A 26401-nucleotide genomic window follows, 5' to 3' on the forward strand; every position below is an offset into this window, starting at 1 on the left:
ACCTTACCCATCCTAGTCCTTAGCATACCTTGGGGGGAATTCTAAGGCTTAGCACCATCCAGGGCTTTTGTGGTTTCAGTTTGCCAGGTTGGACAGGGCTTGGAGCAGTCTGGTCTAGTGGAAGGTGCCCATGGCAGGGAGTTGGAATAAGATCAGCCTTAAGGTCTCTTCCGAGCCAAACCATTTTGGGATTCTGTGAAAGACTTGTCTGTGTGTTTGGGTGTTTCTCTATCCTCATGTCCAGGAGTCTGAGGTGGTAAATGCCTCAGTAAGATCCTCTTCCAGAAAATGCTCTCAGGAGTATCTATAGTTACGTATTTCCAGAGAGCTGTTCCACACAATAAGAAGCTTCCTATTCCAAAGACAAAATCCACTTGTCTTTGTAGTAGATGCTGCTTAATTTTCCTACTTAGTTTTTAGCGTGTATGTCAGTCAAGATGAGGGTTTTCCTTGAAAACCCTTGGTACCCAGAGTCAACAACCCTTGCAAATACTTCAGGTACCTCTGTTGGCTTTCAGGGCAGCACAGAATGCATGGAAAGAATTTCATTCTCAAATCCAAGAATTATCATTCACGACCATGATGGACAGAACTGTTGTGTACTCTGTCAACAAGAGGGATGGTGCGACATCACTTACATTCTGTCTGATGTATTCAGGTATTCCAGTCACAGCTCACTGTCTGGCTTTTTGGAACACTTCAAGAGGTAGACTGAGTTGTTTAGAGGAGAAGAAGTGTTGCTCAGTGGATTGAAGGCCTCTTATTGGCCACAGGGCATCTTGGAATAGTCTTTACTTTTTACAAGTACAGACCAGTCACTTCTGTATCTGTGTGCTCTGCATGTCTATCCCACCTTTCATTCCCCCTTTCCCCCATCCCTCGACAGTTTTCCTTGGCATGATATGCTTGTAGACCATGCTAAGTCTTATTTCAAAGTAGCGTGAGTTCCCTTTTCCCTCACAAAACCCCATAGGCATTGCTTTTCCCTAAATCCATCCCTGTGCTAGAGGAGTTGCTTGTCCTTCACACCTGACATATCAGGAAGGCATTTTTAAGATACTATCTCAGAAGAATAGTGCCAATAAAAACAGTTCCAGAGGGCTCTTTGCTCTGCCCAGCCCCTGAAAGTGGAGATCATCTGGTTCCAAAACCCCTGAGGCTGCTCGGGTGGGTCCCACCTTTGGTCCTCAGTGCCTTCTGTGTGGGGGCTGCATTACCTGCGGAGTGGTTACCTGCAGCTGGGCCTGGGTGTGAGTTTGCACTGTTGTAAAAACAGCTGGAAAAGCCCTTGGCACAACAGAACAGCTGTAGTTGCTGTCTGTGTGGAAGACTCCAGGCCCCTCTCCAGAAAAACTGATGATGTGGAAATTCCAGCTAGGAATCCCCAGCAGTGTGAGCTTACTGGTGAACTCCAGTTTTGAAGGTAAAGATGGAAAGAATTGTTCTACCAATGACTGTAATTCCTTGCAATCTGTGTGTTTTCACACTAGCTGGCTTTCCTGGAAATCAGCTGTGAGAGGAGATTGAAATGGCGCCATGTTTCCATGTCTGCGTGGTCTACATGAATTCCACTGTGACAGAGGGACCTTAGACACCCTTTAGTGAGGAAATTTTCCTTGATATCCAATCTAAACCTCCCCTGGCCCAGCCTGAGGCCATTCCCTCTCCTCCTGTCCCTGTTCCCTGGCAGCAGAGCCCGATTTCCCCCCCGGCTGCCCCCTCCTGTCAGGGACTTGTGCAGAGCCACAAGGTCCCCCCTGAGCCTCCTTTGCTCCAGGCTGAGCCCCTTCCCAGCTCCCTCAGCCGCTCCTGGGGCTCCAGCCCCTCCCCAGCTCCGTTCCCTGCCCTGGCCCCGCTCCAGCCCCTCAGGGTCCATCCATGTGGACAGCAGTGCCAGAATTGTGTTTCCTGGTCAGCAGTGTCATTCTCCAAAGAGATTTGCATTATTCCTGGGAAAGGTGTGGAGCTGAACACCCACTACGAAGCTGCAGCTCAGCTGTGGCTACCACACAAGCTCACTCCTTACTACCTGTTGCAAATCAGTAGTGATGCACTATTTATGTTTGCACAATGCCTCCAAGCAGTTTTTGCTACGACGTGATTGTCTAAACACGTAAATTGAACTGCCAAAAGCAAAGGGCATTTGACTTAGTCATCCATTATTTAATTGTATGTGAGACCTGATTCTGGATAAGCACTAAATAGTAGGATACAATGATCTTATTTATCACTGGGGCCATTTGGGGTATGACAATCTGTTGTGATATTTTGGACACTTGACTAGAGAAGAGACTACATTGCTTAACTAGCTGCTCCTTCTGCTTTTTGGGGATTTTCTAGAATGCCAGAACTAAAAGAGAAATGATGCAACATTTGCCTCATATATCACAATCCTTTTGGATTTACAGGGTTGTTTCTAAGTAATCTAATATTTTTCTAGAACAAACATTGTAGATGCCTCCTTGGGAGGGTGCTGAGGCCCTGGCACAGGGTGCTCAGAGCAGCTGTGGCTGCTCCTGGATCCCTGGCAGTGTCCAAGGCCAGGCTGGACATTGGGGCTTGGAGCAGCCTGGGACAGTGGAAGGTGTCCCTGCTCATGGCAAGGAGTTGGAATTAGATGATCCTTGGGGTCCCTTCCAACCTGAACCAGTCTGTGATTTTATGAATATGGTTTCCGAGTGTTTCTCTGGTTGTGTTTTTCATTGTTCCAGCCAGTGGCTTATTTTGAAATCACCTCAGAGTTTTATTTACAAAGTTGGAAATCCACTGGGCTTGGTGTGTAAGAAGAGAAATGTTGCCTGCAGGACTTCTATTATAGAAACTCTTTGTGTGTCTTTGGGGAGCAGAATATCCAACAGGTTTGTGTTTTTCTTCAGGAGTTACTCACTCCCGGAAAATAAATCACTTAGAAATCCAGGAGACGGCTGCAAAAAGTGTAAAATGCGCTATAAAATGATGAAGGATTTAAAAGGTAAAATTTTAGGGAATCCTTCATGTTCTCCATCTGGGAAGTAGGCTCTTAGGGTATAAATCTGTTCATTTCAGTTTAAAATAGGATTTCCATGCCACCCTTCTCACCTCCAACACATCCAGTGGTTTGGGAACAAGGTGCCACAGAGACAGGGAAAGCCAATGTGGGGTACTGAGGCCATTTCTTCCCAGGTTGTCCTGCTCTGTTCTCCAGTGTTACCATTCTCCATTAGGACACTCAAAATGATCATTTCAATTATGTTATTTCATCTCTTTTGTTTACATCTCCCAGTTCTGCTGCTGCTTCTTCTGGCACTTGAGAATGTTGTAGGAAATCTCTCTTCAGCCCCTCTGTTGCTTTCAGTGCCTCCACCTCTGCTCCCTGGTTTGGAAAAGCTGCAAGAATCAGAAGAGAACTTGGAACACTGAGAGACTTCAGCTGGGGGGTGTAAGGGATTGTCTCCTGGTTTTTCATCCTGACTGGTTGCAGCTGGAGATGCTGATCCCCAAGGAGCGTGGGGGAAGTCCAGTCGGGCATCTTTCTCCTCAGGAATTCTGGAAATGCCCTCTTACTTTCCTCACTTCCTCTAGGAAACTTGACTGCTTTAAAGATGGACTTTCCCCCTTCTCTGTGCATCCCAGATGTGGTTTTTGCCCCAAAAGCTACGTGGGAGTTGTTGCCCGGTTCCTTCATCCACTGCTGCTCCTCTGCTGAGTTTTCCATCCCCAGCAGGCAGAATTTTCCCTGTTGTCCTGCCCCAGTCCCCCATCAGCACATAGAGCATCTCCTTTAATGATGATTTTAGTACTCATTTATGTCATGTGTAAGAAGTCCTTTTAAAGGAAAAATAAGACTTTTTCTTAATCACCTTTTGGTCCTTTCCATTGTGTCTGGTTTCATCACCTTCCTGCTTTTAGGAATTTGTTGCACCTGTTCATTTATTGTTCTATAGGCTCAATGCTTTATTTCTTTCAGGGCTAGGATGTAACATCACAGTTTTGGCTGCCTTGAGTAAATTGGCATACCTTACTTAAAAGTTTTGTATCTTTGTACCAGTGGCTTCAGCAAATCCTGTGCAGGGCCAGGAACTGGACTCAATTATCCTTGTGGGTCCCTTGCAGCTCAGGAGATTCTGTGGTTCTTGGAATATGTTGGGATTTATCCAACCCCACAGTACCTATTTTACAATACTGAATTATTTTCATTTTCTTGATCAGCTCTCAGTGATCTGGTGTCTCCAGACTAGGCTTAGCTCCAGCTATGCAGCTCTGTGGCATGGGTTATTTTCTCTTAGGTTAGAATGTAGTTTAGTAGGTTTGAAGTAGAAATCCAGATTTGAAAGGTTTTCCCCATTGTTTTGCTTATTCTTACACTAGAAAACAAATGAAACTGTCGCTATCCAGTTAAGGTTATACTGCATAGAATGAAAACGTGCCTGCTGTGTAAACAGAGCTATCTAAGTGTTCAAAAATAATGGCAGGGGAGATGTTTAAAGGCTTGGAATAGAAATGTGTGGAAAAGTGGCAGTAGGACAGCCCTGCTGAGTCCCTGAGCCCTGGCTGCTCTTTTGTGTAAATATGGAGTAAATCAGGAGTAAATAAGATACAGCTGTGGATTGTCATTTCTTGAAAGCAGTGTACCACTGTTTAAAACTCACTTTAATCCTTGCAGACCAGTAATGGAGGAGGGAGTTTAAGTGATTATTCCTCCTCTGTCCCATCAACTCCAAGCACCAGCCAGAAGGAGCTGCGGATTGATGTTCCTCCCACTGCCAACACACCAACTCCTGTCCGTAAACAGTCCAAGCGCCGATCCAACCTCTTCACGGTGAGTGAGCCAGGGGACCCTCTGCTGCTGTGGTGTGCGTGGTGCTGTGGGGTCAGCCTGAGCTTCAGCCCTCTGCAGCTGGGCTGCTCTGACCCACACAGGAGTGGTGGCACGGAGCTGTGGACTCAAAAACGAGAACATCTTGGAATTATCATTGGGTGGTTCTGTTAGAGACTTAAACAGGAGCACTTTTCCTAGGCAGACAGGCTGAGAGACTTGAGGTTGTTCAGCCTGGAGATGAGAAGGCTCCAGGGAGACCTTAAGAGCCCTTTTCGGTGCCTAAAGGGCCTCTAGGAGAGCTGGAGAGGGACTTGGGACAAGGGCCTGGAGTGATGGGGCTTCCACTGACAGGGCAGGGTTAGATGGGATACTGGGAAGGAATTCCTCACTGCGAGGGTGGGGAGGCCCTGGCACAGGGTGCCCAGAGAAGCTGTGGCTGCCCCTGAATCCCTGGAAGTGTTCCAGGCCAGGTTGGATGGGGCTTGGAGCAAGCTGGAATAGTGGGAGGTGTCCCTGCCCATGGCAGGGGGTGGAGTGGGATGAGCTTTAAGCTCCTTCCCAAACCCAGCTATTCTACAACTACCCTGTGCTACTTTCATTACTATTTAGAATCAAATCACTTTTTTCTTCTCTAGGGTCAAAAAAGATGATGGAGTTTAAAGTAACTTTTTTCCTTCCCAAACCACCTGGGTTTTTGCTTCATTGAGAGGCCAAAAAGCCCAAAACCAACCAACCAACCAAAACCAGCAAATAGAAAGCTGCTTGGTGCAATATGTCACATCTTTGTTATGGAAAAGGAGTTTGGGGAATGCTAGTGAAGGCTTGAGTGAAGATTGCCTTGGTTTATCCCTCTTGCTGAAAGCTCTGGGATGGTGTTGCAGGTGTAATTGTGGTTTGTAAGCAGGTTTTTGACAGTTCACACACATCATAGCAAACTCAGAATCCTTGTGGGCTTTCAGTTCCCTTGGGGTTGTAGCTACATGTTAGTTGTGTTTAGGAGCCCACAGCTTCCCTGTCAGCATGGGAATGTATATATTTTATTCTAAAGGTGATGTCATGCTCGCTTGCCACATTCAAACCCGATAAAACCATTTCCTCATGCTCTGAGGGATATCTGAGCCCTCCACCTTCCACAAGTGGAAAGTTTTGTCACTGTTTTGGAGCGCTGAGTGTGACAGCACAGAGCCCCAGGGATCCTGTGTCCATCCCAACAGGGGTATTTTGATTAAACCTGGTTCTCCCACTCCTGCAAAGGAAAGGAAACGACACATTTGTGTTTGGGTGCAAATGTGGAGGTGGAAAACAATAAAATGAGTGGCCTGGCAAGAAGCGTCCCCGCTTTGACGCCGATATTAGATAACAATTGTGCGGATTTCTTCCCAGTGGTGGGAACACTCTGGAGTTTGGTGGGAAAATTCCGGAGTTCCCAACCCCACTAGATGTCAGTGTCAGCCCAGAAACAGCCAGCAATCAGAGCTATGGAAGCAGAGCTGGGATGCCACTGCGTCCCTGGAAACATCGCCGACCATCCATGTCAGGGCTGAAGGGTGTGTGAGGTGCTGCAAGGGCTCTGTGGGGTGGTGTTGGCATTTGGGGAATTGGGGGTGTTTCAGTTTGGAGCAACTATAAACCTGAGAAAGGGAGGAGAGGAAAATAGGCCCATCTGCAGTCACAGAAAAGGTTTGAGAAGAGTGTTAAGTCAGCTATAAACAAATAGACTCAAGCTCTGGTTTGGGATAATTAGTGAGAGCCATATTTACTAATATGTGAGGCTGTTGATACTTGTTTAATGTCTGGTAGCTGGGAAAAATAATAATAATTTGGCTTTGCAGAATTAGTTGTGTCTTTCAAAGTGAGTGTAGTGAGATTGTTTAATGAGTTGTCCTGCAATCCATGTGCTGAAGTACTTAACACCCACTCTGCTGTAGCCCTGGTTTTGTGCCATATCAGCCAAGTTATAACCTAGAATTATTTAATTGAATAAATAGATGACCAGTATTTTCCGTGTAGGTGCGAACACAGTGTGTAATTTAAATATTATACTGTTTAGCTCTGGGTTTCTTGCTGTGCTTCTCTTCCCAGTCACTTATGCCTTTATCTCTTACAGAATCAGGTATTTATCTGTTTAATAATTGCAAGTTACCTCTTGTTATCTAGCACAGGTAATCTGTTTAGTGATCTTTAGATCTGATGATGTTGGAAGAAAACTGGGCTAAGTAGAAAATATTTGATTCTTTACTTAATTAGAGCTTTCGAGTTGGAATAGGGTTGAGAATTTTAAACATGTTCCTGTTCAGTGCATTAAATGCAGCATCTGATCTTTTTGACTTTGAGTATTAATGTTTGTTGTGAAGCAATCGTTGCAGCAGCTCATTTTCCACTTAGGTGATAAAAGAGATGAAATGTTAGTAGAAGGGTTAATATCCTTTGTTTTGGGTAGTGTGATAACAGGGACCACCAAATAATAATGTATAGGGCAGGTGAGGATTTAAAATGCATATAAAATGTGAGGTCCACTGAGCAAGGAGCTGATTGTAACCATGTCTGATCCCACATGGGGTGAGGGAATTTCTGGCACAGAAAGGCACATCTCCTTTCCCACATTCAGTAATTACCTGTCTTATATATTTACAGAGCTCCAAGAGAGTTTTTCAAACTTAAAATGAACTCTCTCTGTCTCAGTATCTCCTGTTAGAGATGAGTATTTTTACTTTTGGGGTGCTCTGCAATGCAGGTCTGGGTCTGGTTGTGCCCAAACTCAGATGTGACAGCTTGGGGCAAGTTTTACATGGATTAAGTCTGTGAGTGACTTCCAGTGCAAAGGGGAAATCACTCAAATTGTATTCGTGCAGGTGTTTTAAATGGCACCACTGAATGTGTGGATGTGCCATCAAAAAAAGTCCTGTGAAGTGTTACTCTTCCACTGGTTTGGAGTGGGGTTTTTTTTTCTGCTGTAGGGATGCAAGATACATTGTGTGTGTACTAGGTACGAAAGCATAAAAGATCAGATCTCTGTTTCACTGCACAATTTATCTTTATAAATAGCAGAGCGTGCTAAGATTCTCCCCTGGAAAATGTTAGGGATTCTGTGATTACGAGCAGCTGGAAGGGAATTTGCCTACCAGAAATCCCTACATTTCTGTACTTTTGGCACTTAGCAATGTTTTGCACGTAGATATTTCCCTTCCACGTGCAGCGTGTGATTTCCAGCTGCGATTACTTTTAGGGAATGGTGATGATGTGAAACTAGAAATGAAAAGCAGCACGCAGATATTCAGCCTGCATTTCAGAGGCAGGGTCCTTTCTCTAAAAAAAGTCAGATAAAAAAGAAACATTCAAGTTGACAACTCCCCTCCCAAGGATTTGGGCACCTTCACTGAGTTTCTTTACAATGTCACTTACGGGCGCTTTGCGCCATTGAAGCTTTGTTTTGCCTTGTATTCTTGGGAAGTGGCACTTTCAGAGGCAGAAATCTGTCTTGAAGGACGAGGAACAATAGTTATCCTGCACACTGGATTTCATCCCTCCCACTTGTTTTGCTTGCTTTCATTTGTTCTTTGTTTAATTCCCCGGCACGTCATTCCATTGCCCCGAACCATAGTAACTGGTGATAGGAGCCCGTTCCCGGCGGAGCGGGGCCGGCAGCACGGGATCCCCGCTGGGTGAATGTGTTGCTCAGAATGCTGTTACTTGAAGTCCTCCTCGCTGGCTTCCCTCCCTCCCCTTCCCTCCTCTCATGCCCGGGGGCAGCTGCTCCGGGGGTTTATTCTTCCTTCCACCCCTTTGTGGAATGGGGGAAGCGGGCATTAGCGATCCACGATCCCGACTGTCCTCCAGATTTCGGTGTTCCGAGCATCTCTTGCCGCTGGAAACACGGAGCGGGCTCTGACGTCGCCCCGGGTTTCATTAGCTCCCCATCGTGGTGCCGGACACCACAAATGGGCTCCTTTCATACATCAGCGCCGAGTTGAAAAGCACATGAAAATGTTTTCCCATTTCCGATATTGTGTGAGTAATGTTCCCATTGGAAAGTAATGGAGTGAAGTTGTCACTTGTCAGTGCAGTTATTAAGGAGGATGACTCGCAGGTCTTCTTTTTGTAATAAAATAAATCTGTCAAAACCATTGCGCTCGTGCGTTCTGTCGCAGGAACGGGCTGCACCCTGAGTAACTTCTTCCAATTCCCATGTAACTTGCTAAAGTCAAGAAGTGAGCGCTGTGACCTTACTCCTGCAGCAGTTCCAGCCTTAGAGAAAGCCAGGATAAAGCAATTCAGGCTTTAGACATTGGTTAAATCCTCCTCATGCTAATTTTTCCACATTGTGTTGAGATAACTTTTTCCAGCATCAGTCACCAGCTTTTCTTGCAGTTCCAACTTTCTAACTATCCCGAAGCAGAAAAAAATAATGAGTTAAAGTTCACATGGTCAAAACCAGCATTATAAAATCGTATTTCTAAATAGTTGCTGACTTTTCTAAGAACCACACAGGTGTGAATTAAATGTATGCATGGGTATATTAAATTTTTTAATGAGGAGATGGCACCTTCATTCCGCTTTGGAGCTACTGTTGGAAACTTCAGAAACGTGTCCTCTGATGTTCTGGATCTTCAGACAGTGAAGCTGTAACTCTTTAAACCCAAATGCATTTCAAACTAGTGGATGGTTGAAATTTATGGGTGGCGGATGGGAAATTTATTCGGATTTTAGGATGGTTGTGTACTTGTGTAGATCCAACCCGCAGCTTTTGAGCCTAGATTTACCTGCCAAATGATTTTTTAATTGCCTTCTCCCTCCCCCCCCAAAAAAAAGGCAAATGAGAGCATCCTCCGTGTGCATTTAATAGAGCACAAACTTTTCTTTTCACTCTGCAGTCTCGGAAAGGGAGCGACCCAGACAAAGAGAAGAAGGTCCTGGAGAGCAGAACAGACAGCATTGGAAGCGGCCGAGCAATCCCAATTAAACAGGTAATGCTGAAATAGTTGCATTTTTTTTCCTCCCCTGCTTTCCATAGTTGGGAGACACACCTCGGGTCCGCGGCCGAGCGCTGAGCGGCGTTTGATGTGCGCCGGTGATGAATGTGGAAGTCACTCACTTGACATCAATTAGGAGAGGTTCCTATGTGTATTAAAATAGGATCATTAGAATAAGAAGAGGGAAAATGTGACAACAGGCCTAATGAAGTGCAGTCTGCCGGCCTGCATATGGAGCGGGTTTCTAGGCTGTGCTGGCTTCAAAGCTGCCTTTGTAGAGGGGGCTTTGATTGGGCCGAGTGCTGCCAGGCGCAGGGTAAATCAGATCGCTCGACAAGAGCCCCTTGTGATCGCAGGAATAGCCTGATGTGGCCCTAATTTGCTACCACAGACGGACATCTGAACACAGTTTCAGGCTGCTCCGTAACAACGAGGCAATTAGTTGTGATAATCATGGCCGGTGTGTCAGCTGCGCGCTCTTGTTTGTAATTTGCTAATGAAGGAATTGTAACTTTGATTAGGTTCAGTTTCATTTAGACCTTATTATATAAGAGAACGTTTACAGCTGTAATGTGTGGCCTTAATTAAACTTTCTCATTACACAACAGGACTTGAAGCCGAGGATTTGTTTTGGTCTGTTTTACTAGCCTAGATGCGCTTTCATTAGCCTGGAAACTCGATGCTAAATTGTAGCTGGGAACACTCCTCTGCAAGGCAAGAGCAAGTGCCAGTGTTGGATGGGAAGTATTTGGGGAATGAGGTGATTGACTTTCTCAAATGAAATGGCACTGACTCCATGTGGTTGACATCTCCACGTTCCCATGGAATGCTTCTCACACGGTTTCTGTGCTAGTGTTTGCAAGTGTTTACTCATGTGTGAGTCGCCTTGCTAGAGATAAGCTCCCGTTCTTTTCCACTTATTTTCTTCCCACACGTTTCTCTCCAGTTGTTTTGGTGCCTTTCCTGCCCTCCAGAGGCTTCCTTGCCTCTCCTAATCTTCCCTCAGTCCATGCCTTACCTTGCCAGGTAGCCCTGGATGTCCCATGTGGAGCTGGGTTTACATATTTTGGGGTGTTTTGTGTTTTTCCTCTATTTCTGGATGTGAGGAGGAGGTGATTTTGTACCCTTAACTATCAGCTGTGATTTTTCTTCTTAAAGTCATTCTAAAAGACCTTTTGGGACCATCAGGCAGCAAAAATGCTGTCGTGTGTGAATCTCTAGTAGGCAAATTTTAATCAAGCACACTGCAATCCAGAAGAGCAGTTTGAAAGCACAGGAGCTCAGTATTTGGCTCTGCATTCAGGGGAGGAGATTCCAGGCATTTGAAGCAAGCTACAATTTTATTTTCCTCCAGCTTTTGTATGGTACAGGATGGGTTAGACTGGCTGCAATCCTTCTGGGTAATGCTAATTAAACAAAAGTGCAGCTGAGAATGTAAAACTGAGGAGTGGATGTGCCAATATTTATTCCAGGCATACGTACTGTTCTTTCCTAAAATGCTGTGGTACGGAATTAATTTGATTAAAAATGCACTCGTAGGGAGAGTATTGTAAGATAAATATCGTAAGTGTGATTGTGCCACAACGTGTTGTAACAAAATATCCCCTACAATAGCTGGAATTTCTGTGTGGAAAAATTCTCCTTGCAACCCTGCTCGTGTACCAAATGTGAGCAATCTTTTGGGAACGTGTCCTTCTTGTTACTAGTCCCAATTATGGTAATTTCATTTTGTCACGTACAAGCCATTACCTACAAATCCTTGATGTGTGTCCTCAGCAGATCCATCCTGTTCATTGGGGTTTGGGGATGGGAGGTTGGGAGGTGTGCAGTGCTGTAGGGTGGCTGCTCCCAGTGGGATTTCACATCACACTGAGATGTCAAGAGGAGGGATTTTGGAGGTCTGGTCAGTAGAGGTGGCTCCAGGATCAGTTGTTGATACAGCCACATTCTCAGGGGGCTCAACAGGTGCATTGGACCTGTCTCTGAGGCAGCGGAAATTCCTGCTAGGAAAGTTGATGTCTTATTTCATACCTTAATTGGGAGTAAGACAGAGGGATGTGAAAGGGAACTTCTCAACCTAAAAGTCTTACTGCTGCTGTTCTTCTTAAGATGAGAAGCCTCTTCCATCACGGTGTTTTCTGTGGCAAACGGAATCAGAGAGTCAGGTTGGAAAAGCCCTCTGAGATCACCAAGTCCAGTGTTTAAACAAGCACTGTCAAGGCCACCACTAACCCATGTCCCCAGGTGCCACATCCTCATGGATTTTAAATCCCTCCACGGATGGGGACTCCACCACTGCCCTGGGCAGCTGTGCCAGGGACTGACCACCTTTTCAGTGAAGAAATTTTTCCTGATATCCAACCTGAACTTTCCCTGGTGCAACTTGAGCCTGTTTCTTCTTGTTTTGTCTCTTATTGCTTGGGATACTTAGGGATAGAAAGAGAAATCTGGTTTCAGGCTGGAGCATTCCCAGGATTGCTGTGGGAGAATAAAGCTAAACAACAACAGTAACAACAAGAGCTCCACCATAAAAAACCCCAAACAAACAACAAAACCAAACCCAACAACGCCCCACAAACAAATGATAAAACCTCCAGCCAAAACAAGTTCTTTGGAGGCTGGAAATGTTGTGGTTTTGAGGAAAAATGGAATCTCTCCCAGCACTATGAAAGAGTTGCTGATCATTCTGGATCCAGGAACGGACCTGCACAGCTTGCCAGTGGGTTTTGATCAAAAGAAGCCAAGAGTTGCAACCTGCTCCTGCATTCCTGTTCTTGGTCCCTGAATCCCTGTGAGTTTAAAGGAAATCCCTGGGAGTTTGGGAGAGTTTGGATGGAGCCCTGAGCAACCTGGTCTTGGGGAAGGTGTCCCTGCCCATGGCAGGATGCTGGAATGAGATGGACTATAAGGTCCCTTCCAACCCAAACCATTCCAGGATTCCATGGAAGAGGTGAAATTATGAGTAGCCTCTTTCCTTCCAAGGAAACACCTCATTCCTTCAGGGCTTTATCCTTAACTCAGAGCAGCCTGGTCAAAAAGAGTTAATGTTCATATTCTCTGTGTCCTTTCTACATGCTAAAGCTGATTTTTCACTGCAGTGCTGAATGTGATTTTATTGGGCTAAGCCATATAAAGCTGTCCTGACGACCCTTCCTGCTCCCAGCAGAAACCCCAAATGCAGGCAATGAAAAGCAGGCTTGTTTTTAAAGGGTGGCTGTTCACTCCTGCCAAAATACTCTTAAGGTGAGTGAAATTTTGGGAAGGCCCATTTCCTGGGGAGGTACCAATACCTTGTGCATGCACAGCCATATCAGCATGCCTTAAATCCCGGACTTTGAGCAACTGCTGAGAACTGGCTGGGAATGGCAGAATTTTTAAAAAAGGATACAAGATTTCAGTTGTGTGCTATTTAAATGTCTTGTGCAAGTCAAATGGAGTCAGAAAAAGTCTTGAACAATATTGGCTCCAAGTTAAAATCCGTAGAAAGTTCTGGACTTCTGAGAAAGAGGTGCTTAAACTAAGAATATTTAAGCTATTTTCTGTAGCACTGCTAATAATACAGCGAGTGGCTTGCTCTGATTGGAGAATCCTCCCTTCAAACCCATTTATTCTGGAGAAGACGACTTGTTCCTGGTAAGCCTGAGTGAATATTTTGAAGCACATGTTGGGCTGTACAGTTTTGGGGACTTGGCTTTCTAGGATGGGAGGTTTTGTAGCGTTTGGGGAAAATTACTTCGGTTTTCGTGGGTTTGGGAAATCTTTATCAGTAGGGCATATTCAAATTTGAAAAAAAACCTGCACACAACAAGAAAAATAAAAGCAAGAAGCTCAGCTCAGCGGTGAGGGGGCTTGTCATGTATTAATTTTTCATTGCTGTGGAGAATTGTACATACATAATCACTTGATTGCAGTGGGAGTTAGCGAGCTCCTATGGTGTCATTTGCATAAATCTTGTTAAGTCAATGGCAGTTAATGAAGTACAAATGAGCCTGGAGAAGGTGACATGCAAATCGTGGGTGGCAGATGGGAGGTCTGTTTTTGGGATGGCAGCTGTGTGCTCTTTCTTTTTTTTTTTTTTAATTTTTATTATTTTTTTTCCTCTGTCCTGCCCCCATCCCCCCCAGCCTGGAGTGTAAATAAATACGTAAGGGCTGGCCTTGACTTTCTGCTCCCAGCCCTTCTTCTCTTTGCCCTTTGCACTTAATCACAGATGCTCACATCATTATAGACTCCAGCTATATAACCTTGACTGTTCTTTTACCAAAAACTGCCAAAACTGATGTTTGACAGGTTGTCTCCACCCTTGGCTTACCCTGGGAGGTGCTGCACCTCTCCTGCCGCCCAAATTCCTGCATCCCTCAGGGATGACAAACTTGAAGCCTGGATTGGAAATAAATGTTCTAATGGTTAATGCTGTATTGATGACACAGTGAAAAATTTGCCATCCATGACTTGCAAAGGTGAACTTCAGAATCCATTCCCTTCCCACAGTTTGCAAATGGCTGGATTAATGGAGAAAGTGGAATATCTTATTCAGGCTTTACTTTTAGGTGATATTTCAAATGACCTTCTTTGCCTGCCAGCTTGGCACATTTAAGTACATTAAAGTAATCTTAATGAAATTAGGTATTTTGTCTTTTTTCTTTTCCCTTTACTCTGACCTAAAAATGGCAAATATTTTTTATGTCAAGGCAATGGGGTGGCATCACTGATCTGCTGTTCATGAAGAAGAGTTTGGTTCCTGGATGCACAACTTGTGGTTTTTCCTTAAGATGGGCATAAACAAAACTGGCACTTCCCAACATACATCTGAATTTTATAAAAAATCATTAAACTCAGCAGAGGTAACTTTGAAGAGGCTCTCATCAAATGTCTAACATTAAAAAACCTGTCACTTTTCCTCAGCTCCCCACAGGTGTAGGTCAGTCTTGCCTCTGTTTCACTAGAGATTTCCTACTCCCTAAACTTGGTTTTGTTCGTTTTTAGCCCTAGTTGGGATGTTTAAGCACCAGTTACACAATTACAGCTCTTGCATGGAATAACACACAGTGCTGTTACCTTGGTGCTTCCATTGAAGCTGTGAGATCATCCTGCTTGCAGTGTGTTTTCCCTTAAAATACCCGTAGCTGTCTGTCCAGCTGCTGGAGCATTTCAGCAGGCACGGCACTGTCGTGGCAGTAGGTTTTGAAAAGGGATCATCTGCCATGTCTGGTCAGTCAAAGCGATGTCCTTAGTCATCCTCACTCCCACAAGAGCACTGCAGTGCTCCGGGCAAGTGTCACATCCGAGACTCGCCGTCCTCACAAACAGTAAATGCTCTTTGCAGCAGCTTTCCTGGCTGCAGATGTTTACTTGGAGTCTACCAGAAGAGAGAACAAATAAGCAACGATCTTAGCAGCTCTTGCTGCTTAATACATCGGACTTGACAGGGTGAAAAAAACGATCTAGAGGAGCACGACAGACAGATGATGCTACAGCCAGGAGTGCCTGGGCTTATCTGATGGCTTCTCTCTTCTGTCTGAGTTCAGCATCAGGTTGTGTTTTGAAATGAAAGTGGCTAATGCAGGTAGGGGCCAAAAGCAGTTCAGAAGGATGGCAGCAAACGTGGAGGGCGCACAGAAACCAGGATTTACTTCCCTTCCTTACAGCTGTGTGTTTCTGCACTGAAGCCCCTGTTTCACCAACACACAGACCCAGCCCGCTGTGCTGCTGCTTCTGCTCCTAAACAGAGAATCCCAGAGTGGTTTGGGTTGGGAAGGACCTTAAAGTTCATCTTGTTCCATCCCCTGCCATGGGCAGGGACACCTTCCACTGGACCAGGCTGCTCCAAGCCCCAATGTACAGCCTGGCCTTGGACACTTCCAGGGATGGGGAAGCTTCTCTGGGCACCCTGTGCCAGGGCCTCCCCACCCTCACAGGGAGGAAATTCTTCTCCATATCCCATCCAACCCTGCCCTCTTTGAAGCCATATCCCCTTGTCCTGATACTCCAGGCTCTTGTGAAAAGTCTCTCTCCATCTTCCTCTTAGGCTCCCCTCAGGTCCTGGAAGGAGCATTGACCAAAACTCCCTCTGCTTTGTATTTTTCCTTATGGATGCTCAGGTAGGTTTGTAGACTGCTGTTTGCAAGGCTGTGCTGGGTGTCTCCAAGGAGCAGCTTTCCCAAAGTCAGGACTGACGTGATTTACAAGGAACTGGCCGATGACATGGTTTGATTTATTTATCTCCAGCGTGAGGTGTAATTTCCTCTGTCACACGTCTGTCTAATCACAGTAATCAGTCTCCAGATCAGCTTGTACAAACACCAGGGTATGGTGTGGAGCCAAATACTCTTAGTGCTGAAATCTTCTGTGTAATTCTTCTGCAATTGTTTATAATCAGAACATACACATTTTGCTGGGGTTTTTTTTTAATTAGCTGATTACCAGTTATAAAATGTTTTGTGCTCGCTGTGGTTCTGTAAATTGTTAACTGGTCGCTACCAGTATAATTAAATATTTCAGAGCACTTGGCTATGGTTGCATTGAACTGTGAAGAAATAATGTTATATAGCCAATCAAAAAGAGATACTTGTAAACTCATTTAAAGCGTCAGAGTGTGTTAGGACTATCATGGTGATGCTTATTGCAGGAGAAATTAAAGATACAGTTTTGTGCTAAGAGGCAATACAGAAATTAGTTCCTGAATTAGTTGTTAATTGATTTGGTAATTCCCTGGGGTCTGCATGCTCTTTTTTCCTTTTTCGTTGTTGCATTCAGTTAACAGTGACTATTCCCAGTGCACTTGAAATATTTTTTCCAATTAGATCAAATGTGCCCTTACATCAGAAGAATGGCTTCAGCTCCATGTACCTGCCTGGAATAATGTTTAATTTGACTGTGGAAGCCTGGTTTGTGGGTTTTTCCACTTGATGAGTTTCAGATGCCATCCCAAGAAAAGCTGTAGTCCTTAGAATTTGAAATAAAGTAGCATTGAAAAGCTGTCTTGGACATCTAGAGCTGGGAGCTCCGGGTGTTCAACCCTTCCCTTGCCCAAGGATCAGGCTTCTACTCCAAGAGCACGGCCTCTTCTGCCTCTTGGCCACAGCCTGCAGACCTGGGCATGAGCCTCAGCCTCTCTGATTGAGACAATTCCTCTTTTTCCTCATGCATCCATCAGTTTGTCCCACTGGGTCCTCCCATCTGCTTCCTCCTGCTTTCTGGAGTCTGCTGGTTTCCCTTCCTGGGATGTCTGAGGGTTGCAGGAAGAAGCTGGAATTTGGGTCTTTGGATTATAAAGATTAAGTTTCTAATATGTTTCTTTTAATTAGGCTCCTAATTTTTCGTAGTCCCTAAAATATGAATTTTCTGTTTCACATCTTATAAAATGTTATTGCACCTCTAAATACTTTGAATACCCAGGCCTGTCATACAGTGATAGTGCCAAGCATTCTTAGACCAAGGTGAGCTCCCTACAGCTGTTCCACAGGTGCACTTAAGGATCCATAAATGAAATATTATCAATACACTTTTCAGAGAAATTGACTTTCCATCTCTTTTTTTGACTTCCCATGGCTGTGACCTGGAGCTAAGGGTGTATTTATTTGTTTATTAGTGTTGATTTGGGCAGGGGGCACACAATTTCAAACATAATGTTCCATTTATTTGTGTGGCCTAGCCTTCAGAGTGAGCAAAGGAGACCAGTGCTTTGTAGGGCAATGATGGAGAGTAGCAGGATCACCAGCTTTAAAAACATAGGGAAATTTTATGTTTCCTGAATGTTTTATAAATGTGTTTCCTAAATGTTTTATGTGTTAATGCCATAAGAGGTCGTAGATTGCTTATGACTGCCAGTAAGAAGTGTTCAACTCCATCTTCCTTATTTATTGATTCATTTATTTTAAATCCCATCCAAATGTAGTTCTCTTGATGTTTCTTGAAAGAGACAGGGACAAACTTGTGGGTTAGAGTAGCAGCTGATGATTTCCTAGCTGACACATCAGGTGCGATTGTAGCTCTTGCTCATCCTTAAGATTCAAAAGGAGAAGATTCAAGAGGAGACATTCCAGCTTTTGTTTGGAATAGAGTGTTGATCAGGTTAAGCATCCTTGGAGAGACTGTGGAAAGAGAATGGAAGCAGGGAGGAGCAGAGCGCCGGGAGATTATCAGCCTCTGCAGAAATAATAGGGAAAGAGCTTTTCTTATCTAAAATACCAATTTTTTTAAAAAAGTGGGGGAAGAAATGCCTATTGTATAAAAGGAGCCAGGTGCTGCTCTTTAGGATAAACCAGTCAAGGATCTGTTTTCCGGTGTTGGTAAGAGAAGGCACAGAGCATTTGTATTTACCTGAGGCTCTAACATGAACATCCTCCTCTTGTGCCTGGTGCTGAGAACGGGCTCCCCCAACTTCCAGGATTTTGGGTCCAGTAACAATGGAGTGAGTAGGGCTGGAGCCTACAGGAAGCAAGCCAAGCAGTCCCTCTGGTGAGACTATGGAGGATTTAATGCATTTGGGATGTTCTCATCCTGTTCTGTGTGCTGGATATTGCAAATGCTGGAGTATCCGCAGGACAGAACGCGGGGAAGAGCTGTCAGAGTGCTTTGGTGGAGAGGAGAGGCAATGAGCAAAAGCAATGGAGGTGTAAAAGGGAACATCAATAAAGCAAGCCATAATACGACTTTAAAAAATTTATTAGAATTTTCCAGTGCTGGAATGGTGTAATATATCAGGGTGGCATGTCAGTGTGACATGCAGAGAGTGACAGCAGCGAGGGCACTGTGGGATCTTCACTGTTGCCCTAAGGCTCCGAGCTGGCCCCTGGCCAAAAGCCTCTGACTCGAGGTGATGCTTCAATAGTTGCATCTAGAAAATGCTTTACAAGATGCACGCTCTTTATCTGAGCCACCTTCATCTGTCCAGGTAATCAAAACACCCCCACAAAATGATGGCATCAGTCAGTGGCTGAGTGCATGAGTTTATAGCCACAGAATCAGAATATCCTGAGCTGGGAGGGACCCACAAGGATCAAAGTCCAACCCCTGGTCCTGCACAGACACCCCAAGAACCCCACCCTGGGCATCCCTGGCAGCGCTGCCCAAACGCTCCTGGAGCTCTGGCAGCCTCGGGGCCGTGCCCATTCCCTGGGGAGCCTGGGCAGTGCCCAGCACCCTCTGGGGGAAGAACCTTTCCCTGAGATCCAACCTAAACCCCTTCTGAGCTCACAGAACTCCCTGCAATCCCTTGTGTCGGCAGCAGCTCAGCGCTGGCTTGGCTTGGGGGGACACCTCCAAATCAGCCAGCAGAGCAGGCAGAATTGGCCTTTACTTCTTTTCAGTAGACGAGATCTGGAATCAGAATGATTTGGGTTAGAAAGGACCTTTAAGGGATCATCTAGACCAAATCCCCAGATGAACAGGGACATCTTCTACTGGGCCAGGTTGCATCCAGCATGATGGGGACGCTTGCTCAGGGAAGCAGTGGGAAAATGCCTTTGTTCCGAGGAGCCGCCGTGTGTCGGAGGTGAATCCATGCGCATCTGGGCTGGCTTTGGTGGCTGCAGCTCTTCTCCCAGGGCATGAGGAATTAGTCTGGAGAAGTGACATAAGAAGATTAAGTAGGAAGCTTGTGACAGTTAGCAAGTGAGGCTGCCTGGTAGACTTGGGTTGACACAATGATTATTAATATGTTGTAAAGATGTTTTGGGGATTCCACCATATTTGTGTGGTTGCCAGCAAAACGTTGACAGTTGCATTGTGGTTAATAAATTCATTTAGATTTATAAGCATTGTTTACAGAACCTGTTCGCCTGCTGAAACTCTAACAGCATCTGTTCCTTCGTACTAATTAACTGCTAATTACGAATGAGCTTTGTGTGTTTGTCAGTATAACTGGCTCATGCATTTTGTAAGGAACATTAACAAATTGATTTACATAGTGGCAAAGCAATCAAAAGAGTAAACTGAACAGCACGCAGTTAAAGCCCTTTAGCCTAATATTTTGAACAAAGCAAACTTTGGGCATTTGGAATGTTTTCATCGTTCTTTTGCTCCCATTTAATTGTGTGGTAATTGTGTGTGAATCTGGATCGGGGGTGTTGGCCCAGCATCCCTTGTTTCCTGTCTTATTTTGTGTGGGTTTGTGTTTTGTTGTTTTATTTTAAAGCCTTGGCGCTTCAGTGTATAACATGTGAGGAGGTATTTTCCCAGAATATAGCTAACAATGGCAAAGTAAAAACAATAAATGGCATGAAAAAGGAATATTGCTTTGGGGGGGGGAAACAGGGGGTGTTTGAAGCATTGGTGCTCTGACTATAACTGGTTTGGATATTTGAATTACGTGCTATGGAAGTCCTTACTCTTTGGTTTAAATACTGTTTTCTCTAATCCTGCTTTTATTCCAAAAATCCTGTGACTGCAGTAATTATCAGCACATCTTTAGAGCAGTCTTAGTAGCCAGGCCAGATGTTGGTACTTAAATATTTTGAATTTAAAGGGAATAATAGGCACAGGTTGCCCAGAGAAGCTGTGGCTGCCCCATCCCTGGAAGTGTTCCAAGGCCAGCTTGGACAGGGCTTGGAGCAACCTGGGCTAGTGGAAGGTGTTCCTGCCCATGGCAGGAAGGTGGAATTGTATGGTCTTTAAGGTCCTTTCCAACCCAAACCACTCGAGTATTCTACAATTAAAGTGCAATTCTTACAAATGAAATCTCAGTTTCTTTTGTATGAGTTAAAACAGGGAGAAAAATCGTATAACTGAGCATTTTGTTTATTGTAAAGGATCCTTCACGTTGTGATGAGTGTCATGATCAGATGACCCGGATGCATTTCACTTACAGATGTCCTAAAGCTGTAAAGCTTGAAATGAACTTTGTAACTGCTGCTAGGGAGAAGACAAAAGCAATGTGAACACACAGTTGGGGGTTTAGTTTTCCTGAGCAGAAACTATTCCAGTGAGGAGCAGACAGAGTGGTTTATACAGACTAAAACCTGCCAGGAGAACTCAATTGCTTTTTTGATAGAATTTCCAACTAAGTGCATGAAGCAAACGTAACAGATGTAAAGTATTTTGATACAGCCCTGCTCTGTCTTAATTGAGAGTTTATCCAAATGTGTTTGGCTAAAAAGTGCCGTGTGGATTGGATCTGGTCTGTGGGGGTGTAAACAAGCCCTAAAGCCAGAGCGTGGTCTGAGCTGGCTGGAAGGGGACTGAGCTTTGTTCAGCTCTGGGGACAGTGCCATGTGTCTGCTTGAAACGTGTACCTTCATCCTTGTGTGAAAGAACCAGAAAAAACAAGGGCAGTGTGGGAGAATGAACTGGAATGGGACTAAAACCCACCCACTCCAACTTCTGCTGCTTTAACCCAAATTTGGATGGCCTTTCGCTTTTATTTGCTTCTGGTACCTCACCAAGACACTTCTCCAACGACCCCCAGGGACAGGCTCCTGTGCCTGGAATCAATGCCAGGATCTGACATGAGGCCTCCAACACGTCATGGCTGCCCCTGGATCTCTGGAAGTGTCCAAGGCCAGGTTGGACAGGGCTTGGAGCAACCTGGGCTAGTGGAAGATGTCCCTGCCCATGGCAGGGGGTGGGACTGGATGGGCTTTAAGTTCCCTTCTAATCCAGACCACTCTGGGATTCTGTGATTTCAGGATTAATACTGTAGGAGAAAGCTGCTGGGCTCTGGGGGCTGTCAGACCACAGAATGTTCTCTCTCAGGAAAAATAAAAGCTTAGTGATTTTGGCTTTCTTTGAAGACGAGGGGCTGGATTTCCTTTTAAAAAAGGGGGGAGGCTGTTGAGCAGTGAGATTCTGTAGGAAGGTCTGAGCACTGAGTCTATTTCTTTCCCCTTTATAACTAATCTGAGTCTTTGTCACAAAAGAAAAATACCAAGACGTACCATTTGCGAAAGGGTTTATAGTACAGTATATCACCCTATTATGAATGACAGTGTTTAAATGGTTGGGTAGAGAACTGCAGAACTGCTACAAATCAAGGAGCTAGATTAACATCTAATGCTCTCTTCTCTGTGAATATTTCGGGGGGGAATTAAGAAATCTTCAAGTGCAGGAGGTATTGGAAAGAAAAATCAATTGAAATTACCTAAGTGGTTGAATTGCTTAGGAATTCTGGTGTCTGAAGTGAGCAATGCATTGCTACGGAGGAGAATTGAAGAGCAGGGATTGTTTAAGGTGGCAGGTATCATCACTTTAGGAATCAGAATTGTACAGGCTGTTTCATGGCCAAATTAAAAACAAAGCAACTTTTTCAATGGGGGGAGAGATGCGCTGGAAGTCCTTGACTAAGAGCTGAGCTCTGAGCAAACTGGGTGAAAACTCTTGTTTAGGATGCAAACTGAGTAAGCACAGGGATACGTATGGCTGGTGTGCTTCACGTTAAGTAATACCCGAGTCTGATTCTGCAAATCTGGAATTATATGTGTATATTGACTTTTTGTGTGAGCTACATCTCCTGAACAATAACAGATTTTCAGGTTTGCAGAGCTGTGTCAGGCAGGTGGGCTGCACAACCCCTTCCTGCTGTGGAGAGAGTGCTGAAGTGTGCCCAGCATTCTGAGAATTGGCCTTTTGTGTTCGTTTAAGCTCATGCAAGGCAAGGAGCTACTTGGGAACGTTTTCTCAATTTGCCCTTTGCACAGCAAATGTTGCTGTGAGTTGGGAGTTCGTGGCAATACCGTGTTTGTAGCTGAGAAATAACAGGTGCACGATCAGTGTTGTTGGTGCTTTAATCTTGCAGAATGGTGATTGCTCTAAGTAGTTCCCATACAGATTAAGTCACAGTTCCAATTAAGTGACACTTGTTAATGTTGGTGTGGTGTTTTGATGCAGGAGGTTTCTTGTGTGTTTATGCAGCACAAGGAGTCCAAGCTCCCCGTTTCTGCAGTAGGTGAAGGCAGACAAAAGCAAGGGGCTTTGAAGGTAAGAGAAGAGGGGAAAGAATTGCCAGTGTGATGGAAAAGAGAACTGGAGGGGCAGAGCTCTGATGCAGAGTTGTGCTGCTACAATAAGACAGGTGAGAAGCAAAATCTGTTTTAAATAGGTAAGAGGAAGGAGGGCAAATACTGAGCAAAGACTCTGAAGGAGATGGAAAGTGAGAATAAAAACCAGGTGATAATAACATCAGGAATCTTGACAACCTCTCAGAAAATGGCCCAGCAGTCCCCAGAGGTGTTGGTTCTGGAAGTGCTGCTGTCTCCAAGCAGGAAGCACCATGATTGATTCCTGGCTGGAAGCAACTCTTGGGTGCCTCTGGAGCTCCTTGTCAGTGCCTGGAGCTCTGGGTCTGTAGAGCTCAGGAACACCACTGGAGCTGATGCATGAATGCTGTCAGATTTCTGAGCTTCCCACTGCTGGAGGCAAGGTATCAGTGTTGGTCCAGAGTAGGTCTGGGGGTCTTAAAATGTTTGCCTGAAATGCGATGGAAATTGAAGCCACGGAGAGTAAAGAAAGAGGAAATTAGGAGAGGCAACATCTCTCTGCATGGAGTGTGGAAGACCTGCATGGGCTGGAGATGACTTCAGGGCAAATCAGCTCCCAGACACACTTAGAGAAGGGGTTTGGTGAGAAACCTCGTTCTGCACTCACAGCATGGACTGGAACTTCTAAAATCAGGTTTGGTTTAAGGTTTGCTCTTTTGCCAAAAATGCTCTTTTTGCATAGGTGATTTCTCCTCCAGCCTCTCTGAACGGTGCTGCTGTCCTGGTCCCAAGGAGCTCTGGAGTGGCATCAGCAGTGATGGCACAGGAGTTCCTCTCTTGTGGACACAACAGTGTTCAGGTGCTCGGTTGGCTTCCCTTGGCTCTTGTTCTCTCCTTTCCCCACTCCAGCATGGAGACAGGTGGCTGAGGCTTGGAGCAACTTGGTCTAGTGGAAGGTGTTCACAAATTCTGCTGTGTAGTTCTTCTTTTGTTTGCTTTTAGTTGCTCTAGGGTTTGTAGATTTACATGCAGAATTTTAAACGTAAATGGGTTTTTTGGAAGGTCAATGAGCATCTCAGGTTTTTCAAGTCAAACATAGAATCCCAGAATGGTTTGGGCTGGAAGGGACCTTAAAGCTCGTCTCATTCCACCCCCTGCTGTGGGCTGAGGTGCTTTCCACTAGAAGGATAAATTGCATAAGTTTTTTCACCCTGCCTCTGTGGGGTAGGAACAGAGTGTGCTATGCTGGTACCAAGTTCAGGCAGGCTCCTGCTCCATCCTCCAGCAGAATATTCCAGCTACACTCTGTTCTCTAAGGCAGGGATTTTCAGTCTTGCAGGCACGTATGAAACTGGACAAAACCTGTCAGAACACCCCCTTGGTGTCCCTGCCCCTCCATCAAACTTGGTTGATGTTGAACTTAAAGCTCTAAAAGGCTGGCAAAGTGACTTGAGGTGGTGTCTCTTAGAAACCTGTTGAAAATGCAACCAGAAGCATAATTTTAAAATGCTTTTTGTTGGTGAAGGACTGATAACAATATGAAATGTTTGCTAAAATGAGGAAATGATCAGCTCTTTTAGTAACAGGGGCTTTCTCTCACTGCACCTTTTCCTTGCTGATACCTCCTGTACCTTGACTCTGTTCCTGGAGATGGAGAGACGCTGCTGTAAGAAAAACAATCCTCGTGTCAGAAAAATGGGAGCATTAATCTGAGATGAAAGCTTTATTTACATTTCTCTCTGGGTTTATTGTTTGCTTTCACTGGCATCGGGAGGATTTTGGGACTCTTTCTGCTGTCCGTGCACTCAGGTATCTGCCTTCCTTTGTTTGAGTGGGGATAAGCACTTTGCTGTTCTTTTCCTCAGCCTCTGTTTCCACATAACAAGATTTCCATGTAAATTTGAGAGAGGTGGGGCTTGTTCCTTGTACAACTAGGGTTAAATAAAACTCTAAAATAAAAATAATTAAAGAAATTTTTTAAAAGAGGGGAGTGGGACACCAGCCTACACAGAGCAAATCTCTCTCCTTAGCCCCAAAAATTTGTCTCTGTGTGTGTAACAACCTGACAGGCTTCGGGAGAGTGTTGGGAAGAGTCCTTGCTTGTGGAAGCTCCTGGTCAGAGCGTAGAGGGGCATCCATCCTGCCCTCCTGGCAGGCTCCAAAGAGCATTCCTCCTGCCCTCCTGGCAGGGAGGGGTGGCCTGGTGTGCTGTGCAGAGAGAAGGCACCTCCTGTGTCCTGTGTCAGAGGTTTGGAAGGACAGGAGTAGGAAATGGAAGTGGCTGGTTACACCTGCTTTCTGTTTCCTTTAATTATCTACCCACAGTGTGTCTGGCCCTCATTAATGGGGATTGTGTCTCGTGCTGCCTGGGAAGAGCTGGCCCCATTAAACCAGTTATAATAGCAACAAATTAATGCTCCTCTGCCCTTTTTCCTGGGCTGGCTAAAGGATAATACATCAGCACAAACTACTTGGACATACCACAATTTAAATATTTTAGCGATGCCTTTCTGTACGTATCTGACCAATTTTCTCCCAACTTCTTGGCTGTGTTGGTTTTTTAACACTGCTGCCCAAGAAACGTGGCTTTCCTGGTTGTTTAGATTTGAGGTTGGTTCCCTTTCAGCTGAAAGGGATCCCAGCAGTGGTGGCTCCAAGTAAAAATGACTTTGTTCTCTGCTATGTTAAATTGGCTGGTTAATTCTGGTGTTATTTACCCTGTAATTCATTAGTTTTACTCTACCATTGGCAGCTGACAGGCTGTAATTTCATGCCTTGCAATAAAAGATGTCTCATAATCTGCTTCATTTAGCAGCAAGAGAATTTAATGAAATTAACTGCAGTCCTAATTATGCCAGTGAATACTAAAGACTGCTATCAAGTTTCCTCAGAAAAGGACAAGGTCCACCTTATGAAGGATTTAGAATATAATTTCCTGGGAAAAGTTGCAAATGTCTCCTTCTATTGGCCAACAAGGGCCAATTACAAGTGCTGATACGACTTTAATGAACTAGTTTGTTCTGAGGATATCTCTCAAGGAATAATAATTTTTTATTTTCGAGCAAGTTTTTAGAGGTTTCTCTCCTTAGAACAGCTGATCTCTGAGAATTTGGTGTTCTGCTTCTGTTTTGAAGCCTTTCCCCATGTCTTTTGTGGTGCCTTATGCTGAGGGTTAGGAAGTGAGGAGGAAGCAGCTCAGGTGTGGGGTGAGGAGAGTGGGATTTGGAGATGCTAACCTGGAGGACATCAGGGAATTTGTCCTCACGTGCTGTAATTCATAGCTCAGTTACACAGACACCACGGTTTTCTGGAATGAGAAAACGCATGGCTGGGCTGGAGGGGGCTTGGAGCAGCCTGGTCTAGTGGAAGCTGTCCCTGCCAATGGCTCAGAAGTGGAACAAGATGAACTTTCAAGGTCCTTTCCAATCCAGACCATTCCAGGAGTTGTGACATTGCGTGAAAGGAGAAGGATTGATCCCGAGGAGCATCCCAAGGACTGAGGCAGCTCTTTGTGATTTTTTTTTTTTCTAGGATTTCTACTGATCCACCCTTTTTTTTTTTTTTTTTTTTTTTTTCTCATTTCATATTCCTGACTCTGCACTGGAAAAAAAAAAAAAAAAGACTGAAAAAGTCTTTCTCTATTAGCTGGCAGGGTTTCCTTGCTTCCCATTCCAAAGTATTGGTTGATGTATTTGCCAAATGTGCTCTGCCTGCCTCCT

At 44.9% G+C, this 26401-nt stretch overlaps 1 protein-coding gene across 18 annotated transcripts in view; it reads left to right on the top strand.

The window, feature by feature from the left end:
- Positions 1 to 26401, top strand: part of AGAP1 (ArfGAP with GTPase domain, ankyrin repeat and PH domain 1) — a 313696-nt gene that overhangs the window by 142251 nt on the left and 145044 nt on the right. For 17 of the 18 annotated variants that reach the window (XM_042035331.1, XM_042035324.1, XM_042035325.1 and 14 more), the window contains 2 exons: positions 4643 to 4798; positions 9670 to 9762. In XM_042035331.1, the coding sequence (XP_041891265.1) occupies positions 4643 to 4798; positions 9670 to 9762 (249 nt within the window). The remainder of the gene's footprint in view (positions 1 to 4642; positions 4799 to 9669; positions 9763 to 26401) is intronic. The other variant, XM_042035318.1, reaches the window with a different exon arrangement.

The sequence above is a fragment of the Corvus kubaryi genome, unplaced genomic scaffold, assembly GCF_017639235.1.
Source record: "Corvus kubaryi isolate FWS band 111438036 unplaced genomic scaffold, C.kubaryi_AGA036_p1.0 37383, whole genome shotgun sequence".
NCBI lineage: Eukaryota > Metazoa > Chordata > Aves > Passeriformes > Corvidae > Corvus > Corvus kubaryi.